At 38.2% G+C, this 25,733-nt stretch overlaps 1 protein-coding gene across 1 annotated transcript in view; it reads right to left on the reverse strand.

Annotated features, from left to right (window-relative positions):
- NEK11 (NIMA related kinase 11) overlaps positions 1-25,733 on the reverse strand; it is a 242,372-nt gene that overhangs the window by 128,727 nt on the left and 87,912 nt on the right. Inside the window, 5 exon segments of the mRNA XM_013061426.2 lie at positions 3,232-3,325; positions 5,699-5,818; positions 8,170-8,255; positions 11,754-11,832; positions 11,926-12,075. Coding sequence (XP_012916880.2) covers positions 3,232-3,325; positions 5,699-5,818; positions 8,170-8,255; positions 11,754-11,832; positions 11,926-12,075 — 529 coding nt within the window.

Raw genomic sequence — 25,733 nt, forward strand, 5'->3', positions numbered from 1 at the left:
AGTAAAAGTTAAATTTCTCAAATATATCTGTAGGTATTTCAATAGATCATTTTGCTTTTTCTTCTTCTTCTTCTTTTCTTTTTTTCTGTTGTATATGTGTGTGTTTGCAACCTAGTGCTAATGCCGAACTGACCTATTTTCCTTGATAAGTGGCTTTCATGGAGAACAAGGCCAAGAGTGTCTTCTTATTAAAAAACAGAAGGAAAAGCTCAAACTCATCTTAATGAATAAGTGAAACAAAGCCATGCCACTCTGTGGCACAGCATTTGTGAAAATACATTCATCAAATATTTTTAGGACATCCAGTTTTTGTACTGTATAATTGCTGTAGGAGGTGAAATTAATTTCAAATTTCAAAGTTTCACCGATGGCACACAGGCAACTTTAAGAACAAAGAAGAGAGATTGCATGAAGTGTGTTTTCACTTCTACTTCAGAAATGACTAGGAAATAAGAATTTAGACCGTCAATTGACTTTGATTTGTTGAGGTTCTCTTTGAAGAGAACAGCTAGAATTGTTATAATTGCTTCTCTTAGAAAGGATTTGCTCTGATCTTTGATCCTCTTTACTATTTTGTATATGGAGACCTGATCAGTTATACACTTCTCACAGAAACCTAGTTTTGGCATCATCACAACTTAAGTGCCACAGGATAAAAGAAAGACCAGGCTTATTGAGTGTATTATGGAATTCAGTTGTTTTTAAGCTATCATCCTTTAAAGAAATGATGCCTAACATGATTCCACCTTCAATTATGCATCCAGATTCAAAGCCCAAATTCAGCCAAGCAGAAAATGCCTGCCAAAATAAAAGGCCCTGTTAGGGTATGGGAAAGAAAACAAGTCATTCTCCTAAATGCCTCAAATAATTTTTATAACATGTTTAAGAAATGACAGCGCCAGACCATTTTCTCCCCTAACTCTGATTTTATCTCATATGACTGCTTCTGAAATATAAAGCACTTTTGCAACAGCTGGCAAGAGAGAAGGAAGAAAGAACAGAGAACAGAGTCCCAGTGAAATCGGAAAGAAATGAAATCATAAATTCATATACAAGCAGAGACAGGAGCCTTATCCTCTTTCTTCCTTTTTTCTCCTCTTCACGTTTTTCTTTAGTTTCTTGCATCTGATTAATCCTATTTCTTTCTTACATTTTATTTCCTCTTTACCAACTCACTGATGCCTTTTCTTAAGATGTTTAAAACCCTTCTGTCCCTCTGCAAAGTGTTCAGCTTCCCACTTTCTCTCTCTCCTTTGTTCTTTGAATATCATTAAACCTGCCCCACTCTGTGCCTGTGAATATGATTAACTGTCTTTCTTCCCTGCCTAGCCTCTCTTTTCATTCTCCTCCTGGGGCGAACAAGAAAGCCCCAGGTCACTTTTCCTTTACTTCCGTTCCCATGAAAAGCTTTTTTCCTAAAGAGTCTATAAGAAAGTCTGTTAATCGGTGGCTTTTCCCGATCTTCCTTCTTCTCAAGGTGAATGGCTTTCAAGAGCCTCAATTTCTGTCCATTATTAATCAGAGCATGGTCCTGGATGAGCAGGCTCAGAATCACCAGGGAGCTTGTTAAAAAATTCAGCATCCCAAGCCCCACCCCAGACCAACCAAATCATAATCTGCCTTTTAACAAAACCAATAGGTGATCTGGGTGAATTTTGAAGTTTGAGAAGCATTGCTGTAAGCCATAAGAATTCAGAGAACAGCCAGTCGATTGTGGACCCGTGAGGTCAAAAAGGATTCTCCTAAAGAGAAAGTGACATCTGAAAATGAGAAGGTGGGATGCTAACGAGGGGCCAGCGGGAAGTGGCTGATATAATTGCATAAAATAGGGCAAGATACCTGGGAGGCTGCGGGGGGGTGGTGGGGGGAGGCAGGGTACATTGTGGAGCAACCCTGTCTGCAATACTGAACCAGCGAGAAGGTACCATCTCCAAGAGCAAAGCATCTCCCTTCACCAGGTTCTATGAGTGGGAATGATCTCATCTTCCATGTCTCTGGGACCCACAACAGATCCCACAGCTGGCTTTACTTAATGGCTTACTTACTTTACTTAATGGCTTTACTTTTCTCTTAAGCAGAGAGGGGGGCAAGTGGGACTGAGTGTCTTCACATTATCTACTAAAGGGTTCAAGAAAGAGATACTCCTAAGGTCAGAGAAGGTGGAACCCCTGCATCTGGTCCAACTTTGGGTTTTCAGAAATTGACAACACTCAACCACTAAATAACTGAGAAATGTGGATTACCTCTCAGATGGGGGCAGAGAACAAGTGGCCCTAAGCTCTGCCTGGCTGACAAAGAGCTTTGCTGGGGCCCCTGAAATGCCCCAGTCTTTGAGCCTCTCTGATCACTGCGCCACAGCAGAATGAGTGTCCCCAGACTGCAGAGATCAGCCCCACAGCCTTAGGGGGTTTGGTTCTTCCCACCAAAGAAAAAGAATCTCCCTCAGATGCAGAGCTCTCCAGTGAATGAACAACCAGAATTTGAGACAATGTTCTCCATAAAAACGACTCCTTCCCATGTTGCCTTTACCAGAAGAGCTAGGAAGTTGGGGTTGATATCTATTGTCCAGATACGATCCGGAAGAAATACTTTCTTAAGTATCAGAGCCTACACGAAGGCCGTAAGATGTCTTTAACCATTAGAGAAAATGGTATTTGCTATTCAGGGGCTTGTGATACTGAGGATATGATTCAGGGTCCATTTCATGTGACTCTGTAACCCTACTTATTATTGAACATCTAAAGTAATTATTCAGAGTTTAAAAGGGGTTATTAAACACAACGCATAATGATATAGATGGGAGACAGAAATAAAAGGGAAAGAATAAAAAATAAGACGGAAAGAGAACAAGGGATTAAGAGGTGATGCAAAAATATCATGGCTGAAATTCAAAATTAGATATACACACATTTGCTCTGCAAAGTCACAATTTTACTCATCAATTGTTCATTCCATGCTGATTGAGTTTTCTTGTACACAGTAGGCACTTGATGTTTTGGATGAATCTATTGATCCATCTCTAAGTACAGCTGCTCTAAATTAGTGTCATCACTCACCCTTGGCCTATATGCTAAAATGAACCCCAGTACCTCTACCCGGAATTGGGCAAAGTTGATCTGGTTGCTCTTTTCCCTGCTCTGTCCCTTCTCCTACCTGACTGGCCACATGAATGTGATGAATTTGAAGCAATTAAAGGTTTGATGTAACATTTAAAACATGAGAGCCACTTACATGGAGTACACCAACAGTTAGCCGCTCCAAGTTCCGAGATCTCAACTCCTTCATTCGTTTGTTATTTTCTTCATATTTTTCTTCTGCAAACTTTCTGCAAATTTAGAGTGAGTGTAGAAAAACAGCTGCATTTGCTAAAGCCACAACTATATTAGGCAGGTAAGTGTGATTCCCTGCCTCAACAGGCAAACTGGGCTGTTGAGAAGCCATTTACCCCTCATCAGGGTAAATGCAGCATAGCACCCACTGGATTCTCTTTTAAAGCACACACAATGATGCTCTGGCTCCTTCTCCATCCTTAGAATCCCTAAAATGTACCGCTGAAATTCAAAATTAGATATATATACACATTTGTCATATGGCAGCTTCAAGAATAAAGTTATTTAGGTTTTATAAAACAAAATATTAGCTTGTCTGTACTTCTCAGTTTCCAATTTCTGGGGATAACATTTCTTTGAGGCAGGGGTCCCTGAACATTCCAGAAAAAAAGTCCCAGTTTCAATCAGGTGATTAAACTAGGGATTCACACATATTAAAAACACAGAATTCTTATCATGTCAGATTCCTCATGAGGATCTGTGGGACTCCGCGGCAAAAGAAGACAGTCTGGACCCCTGTGCTTTCTCTGTGATGGCAGGGCTGTTTGTTCCCAACACCCAGACTGTGCCCCACATGTATTAATAACTCAATCACTGCTCTCAGGATGAATAAGACCGCAAACAAGGAGAAGAAAGTTAGATTTCCTAGAATTTATGCAAGGAACTTGAGAACCACTGTGAAGGGGAATTTTTCTCCAGCTCATTTTGTCTCATCTAGTATAGAAGAGGTAAATGTTATAGACCTGTTACTAAACTGGAAGAAAGATTTCAGTTCTTGTGATTACTGGTGTGCTAATTTAAATTTAGTTTGAAAAGTCACTGAAGAGCCCTGTAAGTCAAATTTTGTTTATAAAGTGGGTACATTACATCCCTTCTGACAATAGAGTCGTTTTCTAGCTAAAACACATGACTGTGCTCAAATTTTAGAAAAAAATGATTTAAAACAATCCCATGCAACTCATTCATAAAATTAAGACCGAACTTTATTTATAACCATTGACTTTAAATAAGAAACATACTGAATGTCATGCGGAAGATCTATGACTGTGTATAAAAAAGTTTTAATATGAAATATAATTTGTAATGTGCATGTACATTATTAAATTGCCTTTTTGATCTGTTCCTATCAGAGATTTAATTTTCCTTTTAGCCTCAAACAATGACAAGAGACATGGTACCCTAGAAATACTGCCATTCCCAAAGCCTTAGAAATAGATCCAGGACTGTTAATTGATAGAATGACTCAAGTAATTTATGTAAATATATTTTCTCAGTCAAACCCACACTCAGTGGTGCAGTGGTTTGCAGAAACCAAATTGTACTGGTTCCTAAGAGCAGACTGTGTATGTATCTTCCAACTGAACATTTGATGATGCCATACTGGTAGCTTGAAATTGGCCATTGCAGGAATATTTACACCTCCCAGCCCTACACTCCCAGAGGTGGTGGTTGTTAAACATTTACCAACACACGACCGCCCATGGTGCACTTCGACAGAAATCTTTTTCCACACTGATTAAAGAAAGCATGTGTTCAGGGGAAAGAAGTAGTCTCACAGATTCTCACTTGGTTCTAAATGATATGCACTGTAAGTGCAAGAATACCTCCAAAGCCTTTTTCGGATATGTTACCAAGGTCACAAAATGAACAGATTTGAGTTTCAGGTCTTTTCTGTCTCCTTACTTCTTAGCTGGGGCTTCTAAGCTACCAAACAGTTGACAGAGAAAGGAGAAAAATTAGGATATCCTACCAACGGAAAAATCTTTGAGAAACTGGGAGTCTAGGGCTCTTTGGAATCTCCCTCTTTTCCTGTAAATACTTGAATTAGCAGTGATATCGTCCACCAGCAGAGTTGCCCAGAGCATAGGTTTTCAAATGGCTTCACTTGACGGAGCAGAGCTGTGTCAGGACTGCTTTCTAAAGCCAACAATTGCCTGCGGTACATTCTTCTCCCCAAACACCCGCTAGGTCTCCTGGCAGAGGGGGTACAGCAAACATCTGGGGAGCGTGGACACAGAGTGAAGCCACTCTTCTCACCCTCTCACCGGGGTATATTTAGGACGTATCAGCAGCAACAAGGCTTCATTTGGTGGCTGACTCTATATTTTCATCATTAATAACCTCCCTGACATTCAGTCTTTCTTTGCACAGAAGACCGAAAGCCTGACAATAATAATGGCTGGCAACCGATAACTATCTATGGCTGAAGAACCATCTTTTGAGGGGACAAGTAAGTGAAGAAACAAAGAAATATATAATGCCTATGTGCATTTTGCTTTCCTGTTTTGGCTGTGGCTTTTCTTCAGTCAATTCCTTTGGAGCCCTGGGAAGTGGCCAGAGCACGGGTACCCCAAGGAAGGGCAGCTTACTTCAGCTTCCGGGCCTTCTCATCAGCTGCCTGGAACTTCCTCAGCCGCATCCTTTCTCTTGGTGTCATTTTCTGCACTTCAGACAGCGCCTGCAGAGTCTGCAGGTGGATCTTTTTTTGCCTATAAATAATAAAGATCCCCCACATGCAACTCATCCCAAACACGCTCAGAAAAATTAAACAAATATTTTACAGAAGTATCATTACACTACTGATGGGGAAAGCATCTCGAGATAGGCCAGGCAAAAACTAATAAACTCAGGGTGGGTAATGAGCCAACCAGGACTATGGTTAATTAGTAATATTTTTCAAATTAGACTTTTGTTTAAAAACAAATTATGTACTTTCTAAATTTCTGCTATTTCATGGCCTATGACTAGTTTTCATAATGTAAGACAAATTAGAATCTTAGCCATCAAAGAGTAAATGTACTGGTGCTAATTCAACCCTGTAAATAGGATTTAATCTTTGGAATCAGGCAGGGTTTGAACCCCATCTCTACCCCCTCATTAGCTCTGTAGCCTTGGGCAAGTTACTGAACCTCTCTGAAGCTCCATTTTCTCATCTGTAAAGAATAGGATTTAGTATTATATGAAACGATGTGTGTACAGTGTCTGATACATCAAAGTAGCCCAAATGGTAGTATTGTAATAGTTAAATTTTGTTGAATATGTTGTATATTCTATGCTTCCTACAGCAGGTAAGCATGGCACAGAGGTTATCACACAGGTTAATAACATTCTCTGGGTTTGAATCCTAGCTCCCATGTTACATGTATATGCCCTTGTGCAAGTTATTTAACCTCCCTATGATTATTAAAATAATAATAATAATAGATAATAATAGTACCTAATTCATAGGGTTTTGTGAATTTAAATGAGTTATTTCATGTAAAATGCTTATACCAAAGCCAAGCACCCCACAAAATGTTAGTTAAAATTGTTATTTAGGAGCTTCTTTCTCCAGTTAAAGAAACGTGCTTACATTACTCGTGTGTTGAAACATCTGCAACCATATTCTCAAGGACATTCGTTTCTGTGCCTGACTCTGTTAGGGCCCAATACTGTGGAATGTCTTTTGCACTCAGCTCCCTCATTACAAAATCCTAGGAGAGGTCTCCATTTCATTTCATTCCCACTCTAATCTTTTTAATTTTGTATTAATTGTGTAATAGTAATGACCATTTGTAGGCAGCTCTCATCCCTCTGGAAAACCGTCCACAGACTCCAGGGGAGATACGATTTTCTGGAATATACATCCCTTATTTTGTAAAACCAAACAAAGCTCCTTGAAACACAGTCATAGATTGAGAAAAAAAGTGACAATTTGAAATCAATATTTCATAATGTGGAAGACCATACAAAGGATCAGCCTGTGGCACACTTTAATTGTAAGCACTGTCAGGTAAACAGTGTCACATCTACAGTACAAAACGGTAGTTAAAATTAGCATAATATTTTCACACCTCAGTTTAAAATAAAACAAAATCAGAATTCCAGGCATTCTTGAAAGAATAATTAGCAACCTAAGAAAATTAGGTGATAGGAGCATACCTCAAACATTAGGCCCTGACGTGCAAGGTATTTTAAATGGAGAGCATGCATTAAATGAAAACTATCTTTGATGAACGAGTTTTTTCTGTTTGAATGTGAAATTGGAAAACAAACACAGTGCACCTGAGAAAGCGCTGGACTGAGTGTCAGAGAAGCACATTTATGTTATTTGGTCTTGATTAGGCTAAAGAGGGCTATTGTTCTCACCTACTGCCTTCCACAGCTCTGGGGAGGGGCTGCCATTCTCATGGGGTCTTTATAAAATGACATAGGGTTCCTCAGCAAATTATAGATTTGGTCTTTATATAACCCCTTGAGTTGTGCAGTCCACAACTACACAGCTATACATGGCTGTTCTGAAGTCACTAAGTATTCTTGAATGGTATAGTACAGAAATTTTGATTAAGGTAGGAGAGAGACGTTACGTCAAGAAATAATTATGTTTATGAAAAAGACATTTTCTAGTTCATATGTATATCTCAGGGAAGTAAATTTTGGCTTATTTCTTATTGTCCTAAGGACTTCACAGTGTTGTCTTCTCAATAGATACTCTGCCAGTTCCTGTTAAACAAACAACATGTGAAAACCATTTATGCTTAATATGGAAGGCTCACTAGCATAACTATCACTAAATGTTTGAGATATTAATTTCTCTGCATACTTACAAGGCAACTGCAGAGCTACCCTGCAGATCTGTAAGCTGTGCAGTTGTTTAAAACTTTTATAATCTCAATTTGCTACCACCTGGGGCAAAGGGGCTTTGGAATGCCAAGTTACTGAAGCTCCTTAATTTCTTGGCAAGACTTCAGTGAATTCTAGGATACTCTGTGCAGTCAGCTTAGCACTAATAGATTTTTAAAGACAAATGCATTTAACATTATGCTCAATGGGCTTTTTAAAAACAAAGCAATTTACTTACATGGCATTAATTATCTGAGCAGCCTCCTTCTGACAATTCAAATTCTTGTCTTCCAGAGTCATTTCTGAGTATCTACACATCAGGTGCTGGAAAAAAGAACAACCCTGACACATTTTATATACTCCAATTCAGAAATGAAAGGGCAGCGAACTACCAGGGGCCTTTTCTGATGTGCAGTGTTATTGACCATACCTGAAAGTTTGAAAACAAAACCCACTGGTAACTACTTTTCTTTGATAAATAAGATACCAAACGTTGCAGGGTAGCTTATGCTGCAAAGTCTTGGGTGGGGGGGTTGGTTGCAGGCTCCAGCTTCATCTGGCACTCACTACCTATTCTCTCACTCCCTGCTACCCACCACAGGCAGGCCTCTCCTCAGCTCCAAGAACAAACAAGACCTCCTCAATTTGCTTCTTTGGGCACTGGACAGTGTTCCCACTCCCAAGGCCAGGACTAGGCTGAGACAAGCGAGACACTCACCTCAGGTGCAAAACTGAAAGGGCACCAAAAGACTCAGTAACCAAGGGAAGTCATTTTTAATGCAATATTATAAAAAATCAAAATGAATACCAAAAAGCCATGGAGAATACAACATGAAACATTTAAATCTTGCCACTTGCAATAACATGGATGACTCTAGAGGGTATAATGCTAGGTGAAAAAAGTCAGTCAGAGGAAGACAAATACCATGCAATCTCACTCATATGTGGAATTTAAGAAACAAAACAAATGGACAAATGAAAAAAGAGACAGAAAAACAACAAATAAAAAACAAAAACAAAAACAGACTCAAATACAGAGAACGAACTGAAGATTGCCAGGCAGGTGAGGGGATGGGTGAAATAGGGGGAGGGAATTAAGACTGCACTTAAGGAGCACTTGTCAAGCATACTGTAAGGACCTATTTAGCCAGAGGCTTCCATCACGGTTAAAACAATAACATTGTTTAACCCTTAAACCATCCCTGCTTCCCTTCCCCCAGGGCACTTACTTAAAAACAAGTCCCAGAAACCAGCCCCAGGTAACAAAGCTCAAATACAAGGGTGGGTCAGGCCAGGTGGAGACATCTGATCAGTGGGGGGCACATACTGTCTCCCTAGTTACCAAGGAGTATGGGCCCCGCCCTTTGGGCACCTTTTGGGCGCCAGTTCTGACCAAGGTGATAGGCTGGTTCAAATGTCTACTAGGGTAAATTGTAATTCAATTGGTCAGCTAGCATGACTGTGCAGCTTTCTCTGTGTGTTACAGTTTCATTGGTCAGCTGTGCGTGGCCAGGCCCAACCGCATGGCCTTTGCCCTAAAAAGCTAGTCTGTGAAACAGAGAAGGGTTGCCCTCTCTGTAAGAGGGGAGGCCCTGGCCGGTCGGTTTGGTTCTTGATGCTTGGCGCGAAATAAAGCTTTGCTTGACCTTCGCTTTATATCAGTCTCGCTCCTTTAATCACTGACCCATTTTGTGGGGGGGCATCACACATACAATTGGTGAATTGCCTTAATGTACACCTGAAACTAACATAACTGCTAACTGATTACAAAAAAAAATAAAAGTTTAAATAAAGACAGAAAACAAAGATAAAGACAGGGTCCAACCCTGAACCTGTACCATTCTACTACCTCACTTCCATCACCCTAATCCTAGCCTTGTTGGATGCTGCCTGTGAACCTTTGATATTTTGTTACCAGGGATTTTTAGCATTAATTTGGGTGCTAAAAATGTTTAATTTTTTAAACACTGCACTAAAATGATATTTATCCTGATTACTGAGTTTTTGGTGTCCACTCTAATTGTGCCCCAGGGCAAATGCCTCACTTGCAGTCATCCTAGTCCCAGCCAATCTCCTTGGATTCCTTTTAACTTTTTTTTTTTGGTCTGCTCACAGCCCACTCAATGTGATTTTGATCCCAACAGTTAGCACCTAGGTGTCTTTTCAAAGGCCTGCCCTTGAGCTAGTGGAGCTGGCTTTGCATAGTGAAAGTTACACACCAAGAGAACTCAGTACCAAGGGACTTTTGGCACTTTCCTTCCTGTCCTGCTTATTACCCCACTTCCTCAGGGGCTTCTCCAGAGGGCACATTGTTGCCTAAGACCCCTCCCCTCTTTGTCTCCATCTAGGAACAGAACCTGATTCAGGCCTTTGTCCCAGCTAATTCTCTGTGGTTCCAACCCTCTTGCAGGCTCCTTACATGTCTCGCTGCTTCCCACTATCTCACTGGTAGAGAACCCTTACCTACTCTTTCTTTGACCACCAAAGACATTATTCCCTTCCCTTATTTTATATCGTCCTGCCTAGTGCTCCTGATAATGTGTAATTAGCCTTTCTTGGGTACTGAGACTTCTTCCTAGCAGCCAAGCTGCAAAAGGACAGGAGCCATAGCTGTTCCTTTCCTTTCAGCACCTCCAGCATCAGCACTGTGCTCAGCACTCCACTGATGAAGACACACCAAGTCAGCATCCTTGTTTCCTGCGAACTTTGAACTGGATGCAGAGAAAATGTGTGACCATCTTTGAAGGTGAATGACTGCTTTATGGGTCTACTTAAAACTGTCATAAAATTCAAGGAAATTTGCCTGAGGTAATTGTAAAAGCCTAAAAAACAAACAAACAAACAAACCCTCCAAGAAGTACCCTTTGCTTTTTTTCTTACCACGAGAGGTAGATTCTTGGCAACAAAATTTCTAATCTACAGGAAAACAAACTTACCTAATCAATGAAAGTATGATTAAGATATATAAGAAAGGAGGGTGTTGGGTCGGTGGTTCCGGGAATGCAAGAGGAACAACAGAAATGACCACCGGGGCCGCCATCTTCCAGTCTCCTCCCCATCCCCTTCCTTAACCCTAGACTCTCCCACCAAAAGGGTGTACGCCCAGGTCACATCTCCATAGGTAACCCGATACCTATGCAGGAAACAGGAGTTATCAGGAGCCCTCACCCCATACCTTCTGATCACCAAATATGGATGTGAGCCCATGCTCTGCCTTGGCCCTATAAAAGACACCCCCCCAACTCCCTCCCAGTGTGACTTCCCCCACTCCACTTTCCGTAGTTGAGGAACCTCGCCCGAGGGTGCCCACCTTCTCCTGGCTCGACTTTCCTGGCTCCCCTTCTCGTGGGCCCTGAAACTTCACCGGAGAGTGTCTTTAATAAATCTTGCCTTGTGCCCACCTTGCCTGGTGTTATGTTTACTCACCTGCCAAACTTTACAGAGAGGAATAGTAAAGACTCAGTGAAAACCCCAGATTTTACCTTATTAGTGATACATTCTTGTCCTAGCAGGGATACATTTACAAAGTATTCAGGTAAGATTTGTAAACCAAAAAGCTCTAAGGGCAGATGTTGAGTTTAGGCAGAAAATTACAACCCTAACTTCTCATATCTGGGGCTTTGGGGAATGGGAGTTCACATACCAGCTTTTGCAAAGAGATTGTCTGACTAATAATTTCCTTCAGCTTTAAAAAAAAAAAATCTTTTTTCTCTCCTTTCTGACTGATTCTTAATGCATCTTATTCCCTCAGCCTATCTTCAAGTTCTCCAATGTATATAAATGCTAATACATGTTTCCCAGTATGCCTTTCATTTTAAATACCTGTAGTTGTTCATCAATGTAAGGGATTTTTAAAATTTCCATTGCAGATGGTCTCAGTGAAGGACTCTTGTTCAGCATGCTGTAATGTTTAAGAAGAAAATTATTTTTCAAATGAACTAAGATATAAGTAGAATTTAAAATTGCTTCTGTGGCAATATATTTATTTCCATACCGTTCCATGATGGCATTCAGTTCTCTTGGATATCTCTTGGGGAGAGAAGGCGTGTCACCTTCAACGATTTTTAAAACAATGGACAAGAAATTGGAGCCAGTGAATGCATGATTCATGCAGCACATCTCATATAAAATGCATGCCAGAGACCTAAAGACAAAGTCAAAGAATTTAAATAAGGAACATATGTCCTATTTTAAATCTGATCACCGTACAAAACCTCAGATGTGTCATGTCATTGCTTATGAGACACTAATATACCCTTTGATTGTTTAAAAGCTTCAGTTCTATACTTTTTTTCCCATTTAGATACACATTTAATAAATAAAGGGGGAAAAATGAAAAAAAAAACCTACAAAATATAAGTCTGAATGACCACTTCTTTGTCAGAGCAGAAACAAAACAACAGGAATATGTCTGCACACAGGAAGGAAAATAAACATTTGATCAATGTAGTAAGGAACCTCTATGAAGGAAAAATAAAACACAGCTAAATATTTTTCTAAGGCAGTTTTGTTAATACTAGATATGCAAAATAAAATTTTAATTTATCAGCTTAACCTTCAAATGTGTATCCAAGCATTTTGAAAAGGAAACTGGCATTCTTTATTAGTTTTCTGAATAGAATCCATTTGCAAGTAGGGTGGAAAAGCAGCTACTTGTAGCTCACATTAAAATGTATAATTCTCCCTTTGAGCGTATGAAGCAGAATATTAAAATTCTAGATCAGTCCAACACTGATTTGGATTAACCATGCAAATCAGTAACCTCTAAACCAGCAGAATAATCTTTTAAATAACTCAGCATCATTAAGAAAAGGGGGAAATTGCTGCCTGAACTAAGTATACTAAGAAAGAATAGTACTTCTATTAAACTAATGAATTATTTTTAATATTATGAGTATTATGAATTGTGTAACCAGCCAGATCTCATTTTTCACGTTAGTTGCTTGAAAAATCAGAAATAAATTTAAAACCAAACTTGTGTAAGTTCTGTTTTAGGTAACTTTTAACACTGTCCTACTTTCTTTTTTTTTTTTTTTTTAAAGATTTTATTTATTTATTTGACAGAGAGAAATCACAAGTAGATGGAGAGGCAGGCAGAGAGAGAGAGAGGGAAGCAGGCTCCCCACTGAGCAGAGAGCCCGATGCGGGACTCGATCCCAGGACCGTGAGATCATGACCTGAGCCGAAGGCAGCGGCCTAACCCACTGAGCCACCCAGGTGCCCTGTCCTACTTTCTTATAAAAGGCAGTGCATGTATAAATAAATATACACATGAATACTATAATTTTAACCATTTTGTGGGTATTATAAAAATGTGCACTGGTAAGAGAATTCTGGATATATACTGAATACAAAGAGATGTTTTTGTTTCAGTAAAGAACAACGACACTAAAAAATTCCAACTAATTGGTATTTTACATATTGTAAAGCACTTCCATACAAAACCCAACAGAACCTCAAAAGTTCACAGTGACATACAGCCACTCTATTTTTCCCATTTTATACAGAGGAAACTGGCTTTTAAAAAGTTAAATGGCTTGATCAAGGTCAAAGGTATTTTTCCTTCCAAAATTCTGGACTATTTTCATTACAGAATACTAGAAAGAAGGGGAATGTTAGGAGAAATCCCCTGATCATGACTTAAAAAACACCAAGATCAATATAAATATTATAAATTATGAAAATTATTTGAAGCTCAATAAATTTTGTAACCATCTTTACAACTATTAATATGACTATTAACATGACGCAGCACATCTTTAGATTTCTATGCCAGAAAAGTTCCTTCAATAAATGTGAAATAAAGACTTTCTTTTTTAAGATTTTATTTATTTATTTGACAGAGTGAGAGACAGCAAGAGAGGGAACACAAGCAGTGGAAGTAGAAGAGGGAGAAGCAGGCTTCCCACTAAGCAGGGACTGTAAGGGCCTATTTAGCCAGAGCGATTCCATCCGGTTAAACAGTGATTTTGTTGTTTATACAGTAAAACTTAAACTGTCCCTGTCCCTCTTCTACCCAGGGGACTTACTTAAAAACAAGTAAACCAGTCCCAGGTAACAAAGCCCAAATACAAGAGTGGGTCAGGCCAGGTGGAGGTATCCAATCAGTGGGGGCGCATACTGTCTACCTAGCTACCAAAGAGTATGGGCCCCACCCTCTGGGCGCCTTTTGGGCACCAAATCTGACCAAGGTGATAGGCTAGCTTTCTCTGTGTGTTATAATCTCATTGGCCACCTGTGCATGGCCAGGCCCAACCACATGGCTTTTGCCCTTAAAAGCTTGTCTGTGAAGGGCACCTGGGTGGCTCAGTGGGTTAAGGCCTCTGCCTTCAGCTCAGGTCATGATCCCAGGGTCCTGGGATGGAGCCCCACATCGGGCTTTCTGCTAGGCAGGGAGCCTGCTTCCCTTCCTCTCTCTGCCTCTCTCTGCCTACTTGTGATCTCTCTCTCTGTCAAATAAATAAATAAAATCTTTAAAAAAAAAAAAAAAAAGCTAGTCTGTGAGGCAGAGAGAGGTCGCCTCTTTGCAAGAGACGGCCCTGGCCAGTCAGTTTGATTCTCGATGCTTGGTGTGAAATAAAGCTTTTCTTGACCTTCGCTTTGTATCAGTCTCACTCCTTTGATTACAGACCCAACAGGGACCCTGATGTGGGGCTTGATCCCAGGACCCTTGGATCATGACCTGAGCCAAAGGCAGCCACTTAATGACTGAGCCACCCAAGTGCCCCAAATAAAGACATTTTTAGACAAGCAAAAATTGAGAGAAGTCATTGCCAGCAGGATAGCACTAAAAACAATCCTAAGAAGGAATTCTTCCACTTGAAGAAAATTGATCCCAGGCAGAAAGAAGGAATGCAGGGAGGAGCAAAGAACACTATGAAATGTAATTCTGTAACTATGTATAAGCCAACATTAACTCTATAAAATGATACTAAATATATCGTGGAGTTTAAAATTATGTAGAATATAATTTTATGACAAAAATAAGGTGAAAGACATAAGGGGGTAAATGGAGTTAAAGTATTTAAGGTCCTAGCATTACTGGGAAAGTGGCAAAAGTAGTGACTTTCATTAAGTTTCATTATAATAAGGCAAGGATGTATGTTGTAATTGCTATGGTTTTCACCAAAAGAATAGTAAAGTAATGTATACTGACAACTTTATAAGTAGAAAGCTACTAGAAAGAAAAGAGTCAAATAAAAATTTAAAATATAAACAAGAAAGGAGAAAAAAAGAAACAATAAATGGTATATATAGAAGACAAATCGTAAGATGACAAAAACACAAATATAGCATAATTATATTAAATGTAAATGGATAATACGTCAATTAAAAGATTATCAGATTGGGTCAAAAATTATATACTGCTCACAAAAGAAACCTTAAATATAAAACCACAGAACAGTTTATAGAAAGAGGTATATTGTGCAAATATTTATCAAAATATTGCTGGAGTGGTTATACTAGCATCAGAGAAAACAGACTTAAAGGAAAGAACCCCTTCTAAGATTAAGGTCATAGACTAATAAAGAGCTCAAACAATGAAGAACAAATAACAATTTTAAAATCCAATAACTGTGTATGTGTGTGTGTATATAAAGCAAAAATTGACAGAATTAAAAGAAAAATAGACAAATTCACAGTCATAATGAAAGACTTTAACATACCTCTTTCAATAGCTGAGAGAACAAGCAGAACAAAACTTCAACAAGAATAATTTAAACACAACTACCAGAATTGACATAATTGACATACTAACATAAATGTATCCAACAATGACAGAATTCAGATTCTTTTCAAGGGCACGAGGACCATTTTCCAAATTGACTATACTTAGGATCAAGGAAGCCTCAACAGACTTCAAAGATGGAAAACTTCAGAGCATATTTTCTTACCACAGTGAAATTAAGCTCGACTTATTAATAATGGAGAAAAAAAACTACAAAATTACCAACTATTTGAAAATTCAAAAATATACATCTAAATAACACATAGGTCAAAAAAATTCCAACAAAATTAGAAAAATTTAAAACTGAATATTAATAAAGGTACAAAATATCAATACTTTGTAGCTAAAATAAATGATTATAGTAAAATTGAAATATTATATGCATACATTAACAAAGAAAAAAGCTTCCCAAGTCAGCTTGGGAAGATAGAGAAAGAATAGCAAATCAAGCCAAATAAAGTTAAGGGAAAGAAATTTTTGAAAAGTAGAAATTAATGAAATAGGCACAGATACAAAATAAAAATAAAAGATTAATAGATTTAAAAGAACTCCAGTGAGACTGATCAAGAAAACAAGAAGAAAAAACCACACAGATAAACAATAACAGAAGCAGAAAAGTATACAACACTATAGACTCCATTGTTATTAGAAAGTATTAAGATGACATAAATGTTTTTCCCCAGTAAATTTGAAAAATGGGATGGAATGAACAGTTGCTAAAAAATATACTTAAAAACTGATAATATAAATGATAATGTATAAAATCTGAATAGTCCTTTATCTATTATAAATAATAACAATAATTAATTTTAAAAACATTTGAAATAATAATTTAAAATAATAAAAATAATTGAAATATTAAATGATTTAAAAATATTTAAAATAATAACTTTAAAAAACTTTTTTAAAACTCCCCACAAAAAAAGTCTCCAGGGTCAGATGGTTTTACTGGCAAATTCTTTCACATATTTTAGGAATAAAGAACACTAATCTTATTTAATGTCTTCATTTTAACATGTCCACACAACTGTCATATAAAGTATAACAAGAATAATAGAGAGAAAGAAAATTATAGGCAATTTTTTATGAGCATAGATTCAAAAATTCCAAATACACACAAATATATGTAAATTATAAATAGAATATGATGATATATTTAAAAGATAATAGGGGCACCTGGGTGGCTCAGTGGGTTAAAGCCTCTGCCTTTGGCTCAGGTCATGATCCCAGGGTTCTAGGGATCGAGCCCTACATGGAGCTCTCTGCTCAGCAAGGAGCCTGCTTCCTCCTCTCTCTGCCTACTTGTGATCTCTGTCTGTCAAATAAATAAATAAATAAATCTTTAAAAAATAAATAAATAAAAATAAAAAGATAATATATCACAACCAAGTAGATTTTATTAAATTCAATCAATGGCATATATCTCATAGATGAAAAGAGAAAAATTATACATAGATGCAAAAAAAGGCAGTGGATAAAATTCAAAACCCAGGGGCACTTGGGAGGCTCAGTTGGTTATGCAACTATTTTCAGCTCAGGTCATGATCTTGGAGTCCCAGGATCAAGTTCCACATCCGGCTTCCAGCTCTGAGGGGAGTCTGCTTCTCCTTCTGACCTTCTCCCTTCTCAAGCTCTCTCTCTTGCTCTCTGTTAAATAAATACAATCTTTTTAAAAAATTCAAAACCCATTTGTGTTTTTAAAGATTTTTATTTATTTATTTGTCAGAGAGACAGAGCACAAGCAGGGGAGGGGCAGAGGGAAAGGAGAAAGCAGGCTCCCAATTGAGCAAGGAGCCTGACGCAGGACACAGACACAGGACTCTGGGATCATGACCAGAGTCAAAGGCAGATGCTTAACAGATACAATAGACACAGATATCTTCCCTTTGTGTTTTTGAAAGAGGAAAACTCTTAGCACACTGGGAATAGAAGGGAACTTCTTCAGTTATTTTTTAGAGCTATAAAATATATAGTAAATATTATTCTTATTGGAGACATATTGAAAGTTTATGCTTTTATTTTGAGATTGAGAGTAAGTATGTCTACTATCACCACTTCTATTCAATATTGTTTTAAAGGTGCTATTCAGAATAAGGGGAGAAAAAATTAAAAAAAAATAAATATATGTATACATATAAGGAATATATATAAAGATTATAAAAATATATTAAACTTTCATTAAGCATTTCAACATGGTTATGTATATAAAAGGTCATTTCAATAAGCCTGTGACAAACATTTAAAAAATGAAATGCAAAATATCACTTACACTAACATCATACAATGTCAAATATGTAGAAATAAATCCAGTGAAAGATGTGCAAGACACTACACTGCAAACCACAGTACATCACTAAAACAAATTAAAGACCACCTAAAATAGGGGGTGGAGGTGAAGAGGGAGAGATCCACGTAACTGACTGAAAGAGTCAACATAATGAAGATGACAAATTTTCCCAGAACAATCTATAGACTCAATGCAATACCAATCAAAATCTTAGCAGACTCTCTATAGGAATTGACAAGCTAATTCTAAAAGTTATGTAGAAATGCAAAGGGACAAAGATAGCCACGATAATTAACAACAAATTTGGAGATTTTGTATTAACAAATAGCATGATTCATTATAAACTTGCATTAATTATGAAAATGTGATATCAGTGGGCGCCTGGGTGGCTCAGTGGGTTAAGCTGCTGCCTTCAGCTCAGGTCATGATCTCAGGGTCCTGGGATCGAGTCCCGCATCGGGCTCTCTGCTCAGGAGAGCCTGCTTCCCTCTCTCTCTCTCTCTCTGCCTGCCTCTCCATCTACTTGTGATTTCTCTCTGTCAAATAAATAAATAAAATCTTAAAAAAAAAAAAAAAGAAAGAAAATGTGATATCAGCAAAGAAGAAAAAACAGGCCAATGGAACAAAACACAGAACTCAAAAACAGATCCACACATATTCAATAATTTGATTAATGCAAAAACAACCTGTACTATATAGAGGAAAAAAAATGATCTTTTCGACAAGTTGTGCTGGGCCAATTGAATACCCATATGGAAAATAAAGTATATGGACTCCTATCTCACACCATACACATGCACAAAAATCATCCATTTTCAATGAAAAATAACATCAAGCTTTTAAACGAAAACAGGAGAATATCTTCTTGATCTTGGGGTAGGCAAAGACTTCCTAAACAAAATGTCAAGAACACTACCAATAAGGTTATGGACTGATAAAACGAACTCCATCAAAATTATGAATTTCTATTCGTGAAAAAAAAATCACTAAGAGGGTGAAAAGGAAGATACAGAGAGGGAGGAGGCATTTGCAATTCAAATATCCATCAAAGACTGGTATCCAGAACATGTAAAAAAAAGTAATTAATTAGAACTCCTACTAATTAATAAGAAAAAGGAGAGAATCCAATAGAAAAGTGGGCAAAAGACTTGAAGAGACACTAAATGGCCCCAAATCATGAGACATTTGACAGTATTGGTCATCAGAGAAATGCAAATTAAAACCACAGTGAGTACCACTACACACTCATAAGAATGGTGAAAATGAAAAAGATGCTATCAAGTCAGTACTTGTTTTACTATGAAAAAAGTTTTCTTAACAAAAAGAGAAGGAAGGGCTATTCATTAATAATAAAATTTAATCATCAAACTAAACCAAATACTTTTATTTGTGTGGATACATGGAAAGTATTTGTGTGCTGTAAACTGCCCCAATATACTTAACTTATTTTCCCCAAAGAAGGGTCTAATTTGAACCTTGAGAATGTTCAAAATAGTAGAGCCACAAGGTCTACAAGATTTGCTAATTCTTAACTCTCATTGTATCAGTGAGAAAACCAAAGCTCAGAGAAAGAAAGTAATTTGCCCAGAAATGTGACATGTTAGGTCAGCTTTTTGGTGTTGGTACTGTTCTCATTCAGTATTTTTAAAAAATGTTTTCTAAAATATTTACGTTGACAACACCGTGCTATATAATCTAATGTACATTCAATAATTCGAACACTGAAAAAAAGGAACGAAACTCAGGTCCAAGGAGTGGAAAGACTTATCAATCCCTCGGCACCCACACACTGTCTTCTGAGGATTTAATTCAGCTCCTGTGGGCTGAGTTTTCTTCAGGGCTTGGGTTAAAATCAGAACAAAGCCAGACAAACTCTCCTGGCTCTGACAGGTTGGTAGGGTTGAATGAGAGCAACAATTCTTGACATAGGACCTTTTGAGCTGTCCTGGAAGCAGACTATTATCTCCACCAATAATACAAATGATAATAATAATGGTAATAAGGAAAATACTAGCTGAAATTTTAATGGTGTTTACTATAAGCTAGGCCCTATTCTATATTTCTTACGTATATTAACTTATTTAATCATTCTATTCTCATAACAATCTTAACGAAGCAGACCATTCTTCAGATGAGGAAACCATTAAGTTTAGGTCAATTGTTAAGATTCCATATTGAGGAGTTGGGGGAGCTGGGATTGCAACACAGGTTGTCTGGTTCTAGAGACATAAACTGCATGCCATCTTGCTTCTCAGTGCTGAATCAATCAGAGCATTTCTGATTAAGGATCCTTTTGAATTGGAAATGTCTAACCCTGATAGAAGACCTTCAGGCAGGGGCTGACTTTCCAAGCTTACTTTGGGTCCTACCCAGAACCATAAGCCACCTCCAAGGATCCCTGGGGCCTGAGACAAGCCATGTAGGGCATCAGACCATGGCAAATATAGAGCATACAAACAATGAGAACCTCTGTGGCAAAAGGAAGGTTGGCAAGTTTGGCCATTTTTTTTCTGTTGCTTGGCATAGAAAGGGGGTTAGTGGTCTATTAAGTACAAAGAGTTGATCACAAAGTCAAATCCTGCTTTTATGGAGACATAACCTACCAAAGCCACATGTGATGGATGTATTAAAGTTACACAAAGATGTGAAGTTATCTGGCTAAAGGAGTATAGAACAATTAGATGCAGGGGCTAACTCAGTAATCAATTTTAATACAAGACTATTCTCTTTTTTGGAAATTCTCTCGACTTCACTGAAGGCATACTGCTTTCCATTTACCTGTCTCATTTTGATCTAGTAAGATTTACTTGCACTTGAGCACATGGAAAAGACTTCATTTATCAGCCAGTGATTTATAGAAAGGGACCAGTTCTTGTCCTTGTGCACCCACCTGGAATGGGTATAATCTGATTAGAGATACCACCTGGCACTTCGGGTAAAAGATTTTATATTATCCTATTACAAGTTAAAATCTATCTATTATATATAATTTTATTCTGGTAACTATACATCTGTGTACCTATGGTTTTAATTTTTTCCAATTTCCAACCAAACATTTCTATATGGGAATAATTCCATAACCTTGAACTCATCAATTCTATCCTTTTTTGAGTATTTTTCTCTTACTTGACTCCCAGATCTTAAATCTGGTGATGTGAAAGTGGGGAGGTGGTTGGGGGGAATTAAAGGGGCGTAAGTTAAAAAAAAAAGGGGGGGGTGCATTTTGCTTAGAAGTCTATCATTTGCATTCCTTTCATTTTCCCAGAATACAGCCAACTGTGAAGAAGTAAGCAAATAAATCCCTAAGGGAGGAAATTCAGCAGTGAAAGGGAAGGCTGGGATCAGGTGCGTGTGAAGCAAATTACACCTGAACTCCATAAACTTGCCATCTGTCCAAGCTGACCAGAACTACCCAAAGGATTTCTGAAGCACAGGTCGATAAGAAACTGAAAATGTAACTCAGACTTTGTCTTGTCTCAAGGTAACTAAGTTTACCCTTTGTAATCTGCCCAAACTCAGCCCAAGAGAAGCCTAACCCACAGCAATGCATGACTCCAGTGGGTTGGGGCAGCTTTACTGATCTTCTAGATAATATTTTTATTTTACATAATTGAGGATCATCCTGATATCCATCTAGAAAAGAGTACACAAAACTTAAGCAATTGAATAAATAGTAACAGAAATTTAGAAAAAGAATAGTGGGTTTTGCTTCAGTGTATGGTAACCTAAATATAAGTCTGTATTGATGTGGAGTTGAATATCAATATAAACTTTATCTAAATAGAATGAAAGACACTAGATGGCTTGAACTTATACTTCAGAAGCAATATTATATGGCAACCATTTTATAAGGGCCTATCATGTCCCAGAACCTCTATCGGTTCTCACTGAGCTTTAATATGCATACAAATCATGCAGAAATTTTGTTAAAATTTTATTTCTGAATATTTGGGGAAAAGGGGCAGCTACATCAGAAGCATAGTATCTGGATCTTCCTTAAATTCCCATGTAAAACAGAGCAGCTCGATACCAAAACCAAAAACCATGGGCAACGTTTTCAACAAAGTTAGGGAGTGAGGTGTCCCTGCACACCTCACAGTACAAGGAAGTGAAGACAAGCCACAGTTGCCGTATGGCCTGCACAGGGATACTGAGAAGAAGCAGAGGGAATCGATGGAGTGACTGAAGGATCACAAAACAGAGTAACTTCAAAATAGTCAAAAAATACTTACTGAAAACACAGTGGGTATAAAGAACAGCAGCAGAAACGGTTAGAGGATCTGCTCAATCCAAAAGCTGCTAGAATTCAAGAAAAATCCCAGGATAAAGGGTCTGCAGCAGAATACCTCAGGACCATCCAACAGAATTTTCTGCAATGTCAGAAACATTCTATATTTCTGTATACAATGACCAATAGTCACATGAGGCTACTGAGCACCCGAAATGTGGCTAACATGTCTGGGGAACTGAATTTTCAAAAGAATATTTGAAAGCAAAGGTGAATGCATTCTTTCCACCATATCATGCCAATATACTATCATATCTGGGGAAAGACCCCAAAATTTTAGAAACAAAGTTTGGGTGAATTTTGTCCTGTTTATACCAGTCTAATTACTTTCTTCCACTATTGAGCACAAAGTTTGAAAGAACATCATCGGCGTTCCCTCTGCTATGGTGGCCCCATGCCCCCTACACCATAAGAATTTGGCCAATGGAGAACTGAAGATGGGAGCAACACCAATGGGAGAGATGAGAACAGGGAGATCACAGTGTGGTTGAATAGCTGTGCTCCAACTGCTTTAATCATCTCTGATAGTTTCCATATGTTCTTTTAAGATGGGCAGAGCATCAGAAATAGTGGAATGTAGGAAATTAATAGAAGGCCTGACTATCTCCCTTCTTTAGTCTCCACCAACCTCTCCCTGTTCCAGGCTGTTTTGTTCCCACCGTTTAACAGAGGAAAAAAATAAATAAAAATCTCTAATTCCAGCAGTAAGGCCTTGGAGAGAACAGTTCCAAAATGGCATCATGAGGAGCTCAGCAGACCTGCTTCCTAGGAAAACAACTATGACTGGTGAAAATTACCAAAGACCCCCAACAACTTGAAGTCACTAAAAATCATCTTAAGGGCATAAAGTAAATGAAGAAATATTTATTCAAGAAAATCTACTAAATTTCAGTAAAAACAAGAGTTTGTGGCACTTGAGGCACTCCCCCAGCTCCGTGTGACAAAAATTTCACTCTGAGCCCATGTGGCCAATAAGATGGGGATCTCCCTTCTTCCAGAAATCTGTTCTGGGCTTGGTTATCTCTCCAGGAGGGGCAGGCTTCCAGCATTTCTCGTCTCCCCAGCTATGTGTTACTGAGATTAAATTTCAGGTGATTGTAACCAAGATATTAAGAGCTCCTTTTCTCTACCTAGTCTGTACTGGTAGAATGGAAGCTCTACCCCAGGAACAGTGGGTCCTGATCACTGATCACCTTTGTCCCAGCTTGCTCACAGGGTACATGTTCTATGCCAGGAGAGGCACACCAAAGAGAGAGGCTACTGTCCCTGGCACGAGCAAGACTGTCACTCTAAGAAAAATGGGCCACGTCCCTACCTTCAGCAGTGCTCAAGAGATTTTGCCCAGGGCAAAGGTAGGTTACAAAAAGAGAGGATTCAGAAGCTCTCCCCAAAGAGACTAACTTTATTTGGAACAGAGTGTAGGAAATTCAAGCCTAAACTCCAGCTCTCAGAAAGAATGAAGAATTTGGTGGCAAGCGATTAAAAGATTGGTAGCTCTGTGAGGACAATAAGCTAAACCATAGGCTAGTTAGCTTATCAGAGAAAATCAGGGAAAGAGATAGCTTAAAATAGGCGAATTTCAAACCACAAAGACTGGCGTCAAAAACTACATCTCCAAACAGTCTCAGATTTAATTGGAAGAGACTGGAGAGCAATTCATGCCTTGGGGCATTGTTGAAAATAAAAGCAATGAGGTGGCAATTAGTGGAGGCTAACAATTGAGCGTAATACCAACAGAAACAGCAAACAGAACAGGGAAAGAGACAGAGAGCCTTGCTAAAACTACTGTCATCCAAGGCTAACTGTGCACGTGCCTAAGGCTATACTCTGAGGATCAACACTAGAGGTTTCACACTGGAAGGGAAATAGGTTTCACTAGAATAGCCAGGAATGCCACTAAATGAGTAAAAAAGCAAAAGATACCTGGTCTCAGAGAGGTGGAGGGAGTGAGGAAAATAAATGTGTGGAGTTGGGTATAATATATTATCTAAAATGTCCAGTTTTTACCAGTTATGAGATATGCAAAGAGAGAAGAAAAATGTATACATAGGGGGAAAAGCAGAAAACAGCAACTACCTGAGAGGTCTCAGATGTCAGATTTAACAGATGAAGACTTCCAAGTAGCATTTTGAATACATTCAAAGAACTAAAGGAAACCATGTTTAAAGAAATAAAGTATGATATAAATGTCACACCAAATGGAGAATATCAATAAAGAGACAGAAATTATTAAAAAGCACCAAATGGAAATTCTGGAGTTGAAAAGTATAATAACTGAAATAAGAAATCCACCAAAGGGGTTTAACAGTAGACTTTAACTAGCAGAAGAATCAATGAACTTGAAGATACATTGACAGATATTATGCAACCTAAAGAACAGAGAGAAAAATGAAGAATAATGAACAATGTCTTAGAGAAATGTGGGAGACCACAAAGCACAACAACATGCCAGAAGGCAAGGAGAGAAAGAAAAGATATAAAAATACTCAAAGAAATAATGGTTGAAACTTTTCAAGTTTGATGAACTATATCAATCTACTTGCCCAAGAAGCTCAACTAACTCCAAGTAGGATAAACGCAAATCCACTCCCAGATACCCTCTGCTCTAAAAATGCTTAAAGACAAAAACAAAGAGAAAATCTTCAAAGAAAACATTAAACAATGTCTAATAAACATTACTGGTTGAAAAATTACTGTGTCCAAGTATAGAATACTTGCAAAGAGAATAAATGTAAACATTTAAATGATAGGTAGATATATTTTATTAAGGCAGTGCAATATTTCCTTTTGCAATTAAAAAAAGCAGGTTGTAAAATATATATAGTATGATTTTTTGTAGTAACAAATGCATTTACATAGGTATATAAGCACTTAGTGCATTAACTCTCAATCACAGAGTAAGCGCTCCATAGATATTAGCAATTCTGGTTCTGTGGCTGCAGTGGTATTGTGACCTTGTAAAACTCACCAGGCTAGATATTATTTTCAGATTTTGTGTCAGTCATTTCATGCTAGTCATTGAGAAAAGATATTAATACCCAGATGCACTTGACTAAAGTGTTTTCCTACTTGAGCTTCTGTTGAGTGAAAATAATGACAATGATAGCAGTTCTCACTTCCTAGATACCCTGACCGACACCTTAGTTCTAAATTCACACAAGAGTTTCTCAGACCATGGGAAAGTGAGAGAAATGGGCTCTCTTGCTCCACAGCTTCCTTCACCAAGATAGGCTGTTGGCTCCTAGCTACTTGCAGGTTCCACATTAGCTATTCAAAACTATTGCCAAGTTGGCCTGTATTTCTTCCTTTCTTAAATTCTTCACTGGAAAATAGGCTTGTTCTCTATCCTGCTTCCTTTCCCTGTCCAATTTGGGAATACTCTCCTGTGTGAATACTTCCTTAGTTATGGTAGGTCAGGCAGGTCCTGGTTCCTCTCTATTTTCTTCTACTTATAGCTAAACCTCGTCTGACATTTCTGCCCAACATCACTAAAGACTG

Source organism: Mustela putorius, unplaced genomic scaffold (assembly GCF_011764305.1).
Source record: "Mustela putorius furo isolate JIRA1106 unplaced genomic scaffold, ASM1176430v1.1 tig00003834_pilon_pilon_pilon, whole genome shotgun sequence".
In the NCBI taxonomy this organism is placed as follows: Eukaryota; Metazoa; Chordata; class Mammalia; order Carnivora; family Mustelidae; genus Mustela; species Mustela putorius.